This window comes from Myotis myotis, unplaced genomic scaffold, assembly GCF_014108235.1.
Source record: "Myotis myotis isolate mMyoMyo1 unplaced genomic scaffold, mMyoMyo1.p scaffold_m19_p_4, whole genome shotgun sequence".
NCBI lineage: Eukaryota > Metazoa > Chordata > Mammalia > Chiroptera > Vespertilionidae > Myotis > Myotis myotis.
Window position 1 is genome coordinate 101900937 of NW_023416346.1, and position 12415 is coordinate 101913351.

Consider the following 12415-nt stretch of genomic DNA (forward strand, 5'->3'; position numbering starts at 1 on the left):
TATCTTTTAATGATGCTTTGTAATTTTCAGTATATAGGTCTTTCACATTCTTTAAGTTTATTTCTAGGTATTTTATTATTTTGTTGCAATGGCAAAGGAATTTTTTTTCCATTTCTTTTCTGAAGTTTGTTGTTAGCATATAGCAGCGGTTCTCAACCTGGGGCTCGCGACCCCTTTGGGGGTTAAATAACCCTTTCACAGGGGTCACCTAAGACCATCGGAAAAAACATATATAATTACATATTGTTTTTGTGATGAATCACTATGCTTTAATTATGCTCAATTTGTAACAATGAAATTGGGGGTCACCACAACATGAGGAACTGTATTAAAGGGTCGCGGCATTAGGAAGGTTGAGAACCACTGGTATATAGGAAGGCAATGGATTTTGCACATTGATTTTGTATCCTGCAACTTGACTGTACTTGTTTATTGTTTCTAATAGCTTTTTGGTGGAATTTTTAGGGTTTTCTACACACAGAATCATGTCATCTGCAAAAAGTGACAATTTTACTTCTTCCCTATTTGGGTGCCTTTTATTTCTTTCTATTTCCTTATTCCTCTGGATAGGACTTTTAGCACTATGTTGAATAAGAGTAGTGCGAGTGGACATCCTTGTCTTGTTCCATTCTTAGGGGAAAAGCTTTCAGTTTTTTGCCGTGGAGTATGATATTAGCTGAGGGTTTATCATTTATAGCCTTTATTATTTTGAGGTACACTTCTATTATTTTATTGAGTGTTTTAATCATAAATAAGAGGTATCTTATCAAATTCTTTTTCTGCATCTATTGATAAGATCATATGATTTTATACTTTTTTTGTCAATGTGGTGTATTACATTAATTAATTTGTGTTATTCAACCATCTTTGTGCCCCTGGAATGAACCTGATTTGATTATGGTGTATGATATTATTTTTTGGATGCAGTGTTGTATTTGATTTGCTAGTATTTTGCTTAGGGTTTTTGTGTCTGTATTCATCAGAGATATTGGTCTGTAGTTTTCTTTTTTTGTGTGTTATCTTTGCCAGATTTTGTTATCAGAGTTATATTGGTCTAAAATGTGTTAAGAAGTATTGCTGCTGCTTCTTCAATTTTTTGGAATAGTTTGAGAAGGGCAGGTTTTAAATCTTTGAAGGCGTGGTAGAATTCACTGGTGAAGCCATCTGTTTCTGAACTCTTTTTTGGGAGGTTTTTGATGGTTGTTTCAATTTCCTTACTACTTATTGGTCTATTTAGATTTTCCAATTCTTCATGATTTAGATTAGGAAGGTTATATAAGTATAAGAACTTATCCATTTCTTCTAGGTTATTGAATTTGATGGCATATAGTCTTTCATAATATTCTAATATGATCCTTTGTATATCTATGATGTCCCTGGTGACTTCTCTCTTATTTCTGTTTTTTGTTTCTATGGGCCTTTTTGCTTTTTTTCCTTAGTGAGTCTAGCCAGGGATTTGTCAATTTTATTAATATTTTCAAAGAACCAGTTCTTTGTTTTATTGATTTTTTTGTATAATCTTTGTTCTCTATTTCATTCAGTTCTGCTCTAATTCTTATTATTTCCTTTCTTCTGACTTTGGGTTCCTTTTGTTCTTCTTTTTTCTAGTTCTTTAAGATCTGATGTTAGGTTGTTTACTTGGGATTTCTCTTGTTTCTTGAGATAGGCCTGTAGTGATATAAACCTCCCTCTTATTACTGCTTTTGCTGCATCCCAGAAGTTTTGATATATTGTGTCATCATTCTCATTTGCCTCTATATAACTTTTGATCTCATCTTTTATTTCTTCTTTGAACCAGTAATTTTTTAGTAGTATGTTGTTTAATCTCCACATATTTGTGGATTTCTTTACTTTCTTTTTACAATTGATTTTTAATTTCAAGGCATCGTGGTCAGAGAATACATTTGGTATAATTTCATTCTTCTTGAATTTGTTGATGCTAGTTTAAGAACCCAACATATGATCTATACTTGAGAATTTCCTATGTGCACTGGAGAAGATTGTATAATCTGATGGGGTTTTTTGTGTTGTTTTTGTTTGTTTTTTACTTTTTCAGGCTTTTATTTTTCATCCATTCCTTCCAAGTAAATTAAAGAACAGATTTGTACCACATAGATGCTCTGTTTTGAAATCAATCAGTCAATAAACATATCACACTGATACCTTTCTTTCTTGCTTTCTTTTCTTCCCTTTCTCCCTGTCTTAATTGCCTGCCTTTTCCCCTTCATTCCTTCTTTCCTTCCATCTTCTCTCATGTTCTCTTTTCTTAAAATTTCTTTATTGATTAAGTTATTACATATGTGTCCTTACCCCCCATCCTCTCTCTCATGCTCTTACCCCCTGTTGTCTGTGTGCATTGGTTAGGCCTGTATGCTTGCATATAAGTCCTTTGGTTGATGTTACGGATGAAAGGTTCTGCAAATGTCAATTATGTCCATTTGGTCTAGTGTTTCATTTAAGGCTATTTCTTTATTAATTTTCTGTTTGGTTGATCTGTCTAGAGCTTTCAATGGAATATTAAGGTCCCCAACTATGATTGTGTTTTTATCTGTTTCTCCTTTAGTTCTGTGAGTAATTGTTTTATATATTTTGGTGCTCTCTGGTTAGGTGCATATATATATTAAAGAAGTTTTATGTTTTCTTGATGTAGTGTCCCTTTTATCATTATAAAGTGTCCATATTTGTCTCTTGTTATCTTTGTCATCTTGAAATCTATTCTGTCAGACATATGTATGGCTGCACCTGCTTTTCTCTGGATGTTATTTGCTTGGAGAATCATTTTCCACCCTTTTACTTTGAATCTACCTTTGTCATTGCAGCTTTAATGTGTCTCTTATAGGCAGCATATGTTTGGGTTTTGTTTATTAATCCACTCTGCTACTATGTGCCTCTTTATTGGGGAATTCAGACCATTTACGTTTAGGGTAATTATTGATGGATGAGGATTATGTATAGCCATTTCATTTTTTGTTTTCTGGTAGTTCTGTGCCTTCATTGGTTCTTTTCCTTTGTTTCTGTCTGTTATTTTTGTTTGGTTGTATTCTATACTTCTTTCCTTTGTTTCCTCTTTTGAAGCTATGTATCCTGGTTTGGGGATTTGTGTGTGTGGTTACTATTAGGTTTGTAAAAATAAACTTGTATATATACTGTAGTATTTTTTCTTTTGAGTGCATCTGATATTCATCCTCCTTTGCCAGTTCAGACTTTTCTCCCTCTTCTTTTATGTTTTTGTCACAAATTATAAATGTCAAAAAGTTAACCAACTATAATTCAACAAAGAAATCCCTGCTCAACACAGACGCATGTCTGAGAGACCAGCACATTGAAACATCTAGACGTGGGAAACCAGGAATAAATGGGGAGACAAGAATGGAGGAAAATGAAGATGGCCCACAGATGCAACCCTGCAAGCAGGAGCTCACCACCCACCCAGGAGAGGAAGGATGCTGGTGGTAGCAGGAGCTTCCTTTGGCTTGAAGAACAGAGAACTGCCGGGGAAGGGCAGTTAAGCAGGGCAAGCAGCAATTGGAATGAACAGTGACTGAGTCAACAGACTCCTGACAGAGCACACAGTTCTGCCATATAGAAATCCACTGTTGGGCCAGGGCGTGGTATTTCAGATAAGAAGTGCAACCACTGAGCCTCCCACCACTCCCAAAGCTCTCCTCCTTTTGCCCTGGGAGTTGGGTTGAGGAGCATATTATCCATAAACCAAGCGCTGTTGCAGTAGAACCACTGTATGTATCCCTCTGTGACTGATCCCCAGGAGGAGTACTTGGGACAGGACCCCACAGAGGTCAGGTGTTGTGATTACAGTGAGGGCAAAACAAACTCCACCTCCAAGCAGCATATCTGTATTGTCTTAGGGAAGCTGTGGAGGTCCAGCCTGGGAGACCACAGAGGTAAAAAAAATCTTGCAATTCAGTGCCATCTACTAGAAAATAGTAGGAAAACCTCTTCACTAATATGGACAGATATAAATGCTTAGGCAAAGAAGAACTTCAAATACCATGAATAACCATGGTAATGAGGATGATCAGAAAGAAAATGAAAAAACTCCAGAAAGCAAGCTGGAACACATGGATATATGTGATATAAATGACAGATTTCAAGATTGCAGTTCTGAAAATAATAAAATGTGAGAAAATACACACAGGCAATTCAATGTACTCTGAAAACAAGTCAAAGAAAAAAATGAGTACTTTACCAAAGAGATTGAAACTTTAAAGAAGAAGTCAGAAATCCTAGAAATGAAGCATGCAATTAAGGAGATTAAGAGTACACTACTGGGTGGGGGGTGGACAGGAGCAGGATGGAAAAGGTTAATGGAAAAACGAGGACCTATGTAATACTTTCAACAACAAAAAATGTTTTAAGAGTAAACTACTGAGCCCAGCCGGCATGGCTCAGTTGAGCATCAGACTATGAAACAGGAGGTTGCAGTTCCATTCCTGGTCAGGCCACATGCCCAGGTTGCAGGCTCGATCCCTAGTAATGGGGTTTTCAGGAGGCAGCCAATCCGTGATTCCCTCTCATCATTGATATTTCTATCTTTCTGTCCCTCTCCCTTCTTTAAAAATATGTATTAAAAAAGAGTAAACTACTGAGCATAGAAAACAGCCAATCAGATGGAGGAAAGAATTAGTGATATCAAAGATAGGAATCTAGAAATTAACGAGAGAGAGACGGGAGCATAAAGAAGAAGAAATGAAAGAGCCCTACAAGGACTATGTGATTCCATTAGAAAAAGCAATATTAGAATAATAGGCATTCTGGAGGAGGAGAAGAGGGAGCATGGAATAGAGAGTCTATTCAAACAAATAGTGGATGAGAACTTTCTAAACCTATGGAAAGAACTAGATCTTTGAATCCAAGAAGCAAACCAAATACCTAGTGTCCTCAATCCAAAGAGGCTCTCTCCAAGGCATTTGTTACTGAAGCTGTCAAAAATTAATGACAAAGAAAAAATTCTCAAAGCAGCCAGGGAAAAGAAAGAAGTGACTTACAAAGGAAAACCCATCAGAATTTCATCAGACTTCTCAGCAGAAACTGTACAAGCCAGAAGAGATTGGAACCAAATATTTAAATGTCTGAAAGAGAGAATTTACCAGCCACGAATAATATATCCAACAAAATTATCCTTTAAATATGAAGGAGAAATAAAAATGTTCCCATCCATATGGAAGCTGAGGGATCTTATCACCAGAAACCCTTGATTGCAGGAAATACATAAGGAAGTTATTCTACATGAAACATTGAACATAAAGTTAATCTTCATTTATTAAGAGTAATGGGTTGATGATTGTATAGTGTCACTTTTTATTCTGTTTTTAGTACTTCTGGAATTGTTTAGATGTAATCAGACTTCACAATTTTATGTTTCATATTCGGCACTATGATGTATATAATAGGGAAGAACAGATTTTCAATTCAGATTACATTTCAGTTTCTTAGGGACAAACATTAAAATAAAAATTGGTAAGCATTTAATTTTTGGTGGGAATATATTGTTTAATATTTATAGTAAAAGAAGGGAGTGTATTATGTTCATTGCACAATTTGTACATAGTATTCATGTGAAACTAATATTCTTAAAGGCTGCATGTATGGCAAAGAATCAAATTTTTAAAGTATACTTAAAATGTAAGTAATATTCTCAAATAATATTGCTTTACCTATGTATATGATTTTGAAGTATAGCACATGTTGGTAAATCTAGAAATGTACTAAATTTCTGGTTTGAAGTTGCCTTTCATTGAATCAGTAGAAATTAAGATATGTACTAAGATTTTATTTTGTAATGATTTCTGAAAAGCCCTTTTTATAAAACCAGGTATTTTCTGTATTCCCTCTTTTTTTCCAAACTTAAATTCCATATGTTACTTGGTTTTAGAAATACAACTTTTTAAATTTGGGAATTTTTATGTGAGCATATTTTATGACCACTACTTTTTTTAAAAAAATTATCTTTATTGTTGAGAGTATTCCAGATGGCTCCCCCCTCCATTTTTTCCCATTGACCTGATACACCCTACACCTGCCCCTCCCAGGCCTTCACCACACTATTGTCTGTGTCCATGGGCTATGCATCTATGCATATAAGTTTCCCTGTTAATCTCACCCCATTACCCACCCCTGCCTTCCTTCTGAGATTCTTCAATCTGTTCCATGCTTCTGTGTCTCTGGATCTATTTCGTTCATCAGTTTAATTTGTTCATTAGATTTCACATGTGAATGAGATCATATGATACTTGTATTTGTCTGGCACATTTCACTTAAAATAATACTCTCCAGGTCCTTCCATGCTGCCTCAAATGGTAAGAAACCCTACTTTTTTACAGCTGCATAGTATTCCATGATATACATGTACCACAACTTTTTTATCTACTCATCTATTGATGGGCACTTGTGCTGTTTCCAGATCTTAGCTATTGTAAATTGTGCTGCATATAGGGGTGCATATATTCTTTCTGGTTGGTGTTTCATGTTTTTTTAGGATATATTCCCAGAAGTGGGATCACTGGGTCAAATGACAGTGCCATTTTAAAATTTTTGACCAAATTCCATACTGTTTTCCATAGTGGCTAGACCAGTCTGCATTTGACCAGCAGTGTAATAGAATTCCCTTTTCTTCACATCCTCACCAGTACTTGTCATTTGTCAATTTGTTGATGATAGCCATTCTGACAATGTACATCTCCTGGGGCAGTGGTTGGCAGACCGCGGCTCTCGAGCCACATGTGGCTCTTTGGCCCCTTGAGTGTGGCTCTTCCACAAAATACCACGTGCGGGCACGCACATACAATGCGATTGAAACTTCGTGGCCCATGCACAGAAGTCAGTTTTCGGCCTGGGCGAGTCTATTTTGAAGAAGTGGCATTAGAAGAAGTGGGGGGTGTCAGTCAGTCGGATGACAGGAGACGCAGCGCAGGCGGGCTGCGGGATATGCAGCGCGTGGTGGCGCCAAATAGCAACAGTACTTAAACTGTATAGATAGGTTAATAACAATGTACCTACCTATATAGTTTAAGTTTAAAAAATCTGGCTCTCAAAAGAAATATCAATCGTTGTACTGTTGATATTTGGCTCTGTTGACTAATGAGTTTGCTGACCACTGTCCTAGGGCAAGGGAAACTAAGGAGAAAATAAACAAATGGGACTACATCAAAATAAAAAGCTTCTGTACAGTAAAAGAAAACATCAACAAAATGAAAAGGGAGCCCACTGCATAGGAGAACATATTTGACAATGATATATCTGATAAGGGGTTAATTTCCAAAATATATAAGGAATTCATACAACTTAACAAAAGGAAGACAAATAATCCAATTAAAAAATGGGCGCAGAGGACCTAAATAGACACTTCTCTAAAGTAGACATACAGATGGCCAAGAGACATGGAAAAAACTCTTGTCACTAATCACCTGAGAGATGCAAATTAGAACGACAATGAGGTATCACCTCACATTTGTTAGAATGTTCTAATTTTTATGTTATTAAATTTGGTATAAGGATTTAACTTAAAATATTGAATGTGAAGGAAGATTATTTTATCTTTCCCAAACCATTTTAATTAAAGCTATATAGGTATTAAATGTTATATATGTACATATATATGTATATATATATAAATTGAAACCTGTGAATAGTTTTTTATATAATGTGATCATCATGTAGTATATCTGTTGTACACCTTTTTTTCATGAAACATACCACTTTTAATGGTTGTATAATAGGTCATTAAATGAATACAGTGGGTAGGTGGTTAACATGCTATTTCTTATTGCACTTATGCTTAACACCCACTAAATGTCGGTTACTTTTTGACTGAGATATATACTTTTTTATATTTTACAGTGGATGATGTTGGGGGGAAATTGGAGCATATGGGGAACACACCATTAAAAATCGGCAGTGATGGTTCACAAGATGTTAAAGAAGATGGATTTGGTTCAGAAGTAATAAAAGTGTATATATTTAAAGCTGAGGCTGAAGATGATGTTGAAATAGGTACAAAGACTTAGTTTTTTGCTGTAATAGTCAATAATTAGAACTTATTCTTATCTTTTCTAGAGACTATACATAAATTGACTTAAAAGTGCAGAATTTTTTATAGGTTTCTTTGGGGATGGAATATAAAAATGCATATGAAATATGAAACAGGAATTGAGAATATATCATACTTAGGTTCTTTCAAACATGAGTAGAATATTACAGTTGATATATTAAAACAAATGAGTGGAGAGGATTTAGTTTATTGGTGAAAATTATAATGAGTATTTAAGGGCAGGCTAGAATTGCCTGCTTGGATTTCAGTCCTAGTTCTGCCATTTAGCTGAGTGGCCTTTTGTGATTTACTTAACCTCCTTCTGCCTTAGTGTTCTCATCCGTAAAGTAAGCCATAATGATAATAACTACCTCATGGGGCTTTTGTGAAGATTAAATGTAAAGGTCTTATAGAATGCTTGGCGTATAAGTGTGATGTGTTATATTTGTTATTTTTCAGTGATGTATAAAAAGTTAAACTGTAAATTATAAGAAAATTTTCTTGACATTTAGAAATTTGTACTGGAATATTTTGGAAGAATATTTTTCTAAAAATTTATTATATTCTCATTAATTTAAGAAATTATTCCATGATACTTCTCTATTTTGATATGTGTTTTAATTTTTTAAGGTGGAACAGAAATTGTCACAGAGAGTGAATACACCAATGGACATTCTGTAGCTGGAGTGCTTGACCAGAGCCGAATGCAACGGGAGAAGATGGTTTACATGGCGGTTAAAGATTCTTCTCAAGAAGAAGATGATATCAGTAAGAACAAAAGGGCACTGGAGTGACTTATTAGTAGCCATCATGCATTCTTTTAAAAAATAAAGTATTCCCAGAAATACAAGCACTATATAGGAAAAAAAAAAGTCAGTAAAAATAAGCTTGACCCTTTGCTAAAATAATTTAAAAGGGAAGGGTCCTTTTGATTATTCATACATACATGTATTGCTCAAATTAGCAAATATGAAATAGTATGTCCAGATACCAGGGATACAGAGATCAGCAATATACTGTTGCTGGCTTCAATAGAACCCACAAAGATACAGGGAATTATGGAGAATCTACTTTCTCTGTGTTAATGGATATGTCATGTGTATATTATCTCATTTAATTCTCACACCTCATCTGTGAAGTAGGTGGTATTATCCCTGTTTTATACAGGGAAAAAATGCTCAGGGAAGTTAAGTAATTACCCAAGGTCATTCCAATATTAAGTGAGGAAGGTAGGGTTTGAATTCCTATCTATTACTCTACTGCCACTGTTCTTTCCGCATGGCAATTACCACTGTTGGCCTTTATCTGGATTTAGCAGTGAAAGGGAAAACTGGTTGTTTGCCTACTATCCCTGAGGGATTGGTTGAGTAAGTATTTTTCCAAGTCAAGCTGCCAGGATCTTTACTTATGATTCCTTTGATAGTCTCCAAGTAGTTGCTATTTAAGGCTTCTTAGGGCTGAGTATCACAGAGTGATCAAAGATCCTCAGATTTCCTTTCCTGCCATTTCCTTATGAAGACATTTTATTCTCTGCTTACTTTCTTCTCACTTCTTTGTAGGAATGCAGCCTTTCCCTAAGGCTTCTTCTGTCTTCTTGCCATACTAAGACAAAAACTGCTTTGTTTTGCCCTAGAAGGGCAAGAGCCTCCACTTAAGTGCATTACCTTGACAGTACCCATCTTTACCTATACTGCATTTTGATCCCCACTCCTCAAATTTCCTTCCCTTAAAAGCCATGGGGAACTGGATTCTAATTCCAAACATGAATAATATACTATACCTGAAAATATTGAAACAAATTTGTCTAAAGGATTTGATTGAAGAGGTAGAGAGTTAAATGAAATAATTTCTATTTGGTCTCTAAAGTCTTTATTTTTATTTTTTCATCATTGGTAAGTAAAGGGGCACGGTAGAAGGTGGGAGATGGAGACTTAGGTTACCTGATTCCAGAATTCCATGGGAATGTGTGTAACTTACACCAATGACTTTTTCTGGTTAATTGAAAGGACAGAAACTGAGAAGAAGAGGAGCACTTTTTCCCCACATGTGGCCCTTGTTTCTTCTATAGGGAACAGAAGATCTCATTATGTGAATGAAAGGATAAGCATAAATTCAAGACAATTTAATGAATCTCATTTATTGCTTTTTTCCTTTAATAAAGTCTCAGAAAATCCTATCTTTTGACTGAAAGGGCGTCCACATATTCTTGAGCACCAACAATATATATATATATATGACATGTAATATTTTATATATATATATATTTGACTTTAATTTAAAATGTTTTCATTATTAATATTTTTTACCATTTTCATTGAATATACAGTACCGTATGTAAATTGCAATATGTGAGATAATCATGGGCCACTTTTCTAGTATTGATGCTACAGGAAATGCTTTCTGAGTTCCAAATAACTACCAGGCAGAATTATGGAATACAATTCTTTTTTTTTTAATATATATATTTTATTGATTTTTTATAGAGAGGAAGGGAGAGGGATAGAGAGTTAGAAGCATCGATTAGCTGCCTCCTGCACACTCCCCACTGGGGATGTGCCTGCAACCAAGGTACATGCCCTTGACCAGAATCGAACCTGGGACCCTTGAGTCTTCAGGCTGATGTTCTGTCCACTGAGCCAAACCGGTTAGGGCTGGAATACAATTCTTTTAATATAGTTATGCCAATGGACTATAAAATCAGTCAATATATTTCAAGCACACATATTTTATATAATCTAAAAGCCATTTTTATAGGAGGACTAGGTTCTAAGAGGAGAAAAATAATTTTGATAAATTATTTTCTCCCAGTGGCACTAGCTTCTAAATTGCCTATTGTAATTTTTAAATTAACCAAATTGAAATAATGAAAGTTAAAAGATTTAAATTGTTTGGAATTTTTACCCATTTATTAAATATTTAGGGTTATAAACAAGCAATTATTTCTAAAATTTAGGTTGTGCTGAAATAGCAGATGAAGTTTACTAGTATATGGAAATCATTGTAGGGGAAGAGGAAGGAACTTATCTCCCTGAAACTCAGCTTGAGGACTCTAATGTTAATAAAACAATTGCCCCTGTTGTCTGGGCTGTGGCATATGGTAGGACATTGACATTTTTTCACCTGATAAGTACATAACATATCTCATTTTACCAGCCTTTCGGTCATTAAATATGTTGTGCTAATACCCTTTATGAATTGGCTAATATTATAAAACTAGAGGCCCAATGCACAAAATCATTCAAGGGGCTCGGCCCTCACAGCTCCTGCTTTGTCTGGACGGTCGTTCTGCTGTTGGGCCGTTCGTCCAATTTGCATATTACGCTTTTATTATTATAGATGTTTTGCTGTGGACTGATTCATCTCTAGTTACCTACATGATTTTCCTACCACATATATTGGGCTATTTAAAACGAACCTTGCTGCCCTGACCGGTTTGGCTCAGTGGATAGAGCGTCGGCCTGCGGTCTGAAGGGTCCCGGGTTCGGTTCCGGTCAAGGGCATGTACCTTGGTTTTGGGCACATCCCCGGTGGCAGGTGTACAGAGGGCAGCTGATCGATGTTTCTCTCTCATTGATGTTTCTAACTCTCTATCCCTCTCCCTTCCTCTCTGTAAAAAAAAAATCAATAAAATATATTTAAAACGAACTTTGCTTAATGCATTGTGCTTTTCAAATAGGATTTATTTAAAATCCTACCTATATAAGTAAGTGCCATAAAATTTTTAATTTTTCTAAAATAGGGATATCCTTTGAAAATTCTTCCCCTTTTGGAAAATGGTATTTTCATGTATTAACACCACAGATAATAAGATTTTGAGGTTTTAAAAAGGAACAAAAACCCAGGTTATAAAAAGTAAATTTATCAAGTTATTTTTTCTTTCTACTTTATTTTGTTCCTACTTAATTTACAAGATTGTCCATGTATACTCTGAAAAATTTTGGTGTTCAAATGTATTAATTTATCTTAACTTGGTTTTTCTAAAGGTGTATTCATTCAAGAGTTTTTCATTGAAAATCCTCAATTTTAAGGGTACTCTGCAGAATTATCTACCCAGTTTTTATTTAGAAAGTAAGATTTTTCTGGACATTACAGTTCCAAGGATGCTGATAGCAGGCCTTATTTTCAGTGTGTGAAATTATCTAATCTATGGGATGGAAGAAGTCAACAACAAAATTTAATTCAAGGAATGGTGGTCAGAGTAAGATTTTGTAGATTAAGATGTGATCCACTAGTAATCATTATACTCAACATATCAGTTTTTAATTAGTCTTTTTTTATTTTAGTAGATGAAAGAAGAGTTTCAAGAAGGTATGAAGATTGTCAAGGTGAGAGAGCTTTATATGTGAGTTGTAAGTCAAATAGCCAATT

At 35.1% G+C, this 12415-nt stretch overlaps 1 protein-coding gene across 9 annotated transcripts in view; it reads left to right on the plus strand.

The window, feature by feature from the left end:
* The window catches only part of ZNF711 (zinc finger protein 711), a 42176-nt gene that overhangs the window by 25241 nt on the left and 4520 nt on the right, over nt 1-12415 (plus strand). For 7 of the 9 annotated variants that reach the window (XM_036304108.1, XM_036304107.1, XM_036304112.1 and 4 more), the window contains 3 exons: nt 7858-8010; nt 8678-8815; nt 12331-12372. In XM_036304108.1, the coding sequence (XP_036160001.1) occupies nt 7858-8010; nt 8678-8815; nt 12331-12372 (333 nt within the window). The remainder of the gene's footprint in view (nt 1-7857; nt 8011-8677; nt 8816-12330; nt 12373-12415) is intronic. The other 2 variants (XM_036304114.1, XM_036304115.1) reach the window with 2 other exon arrangements.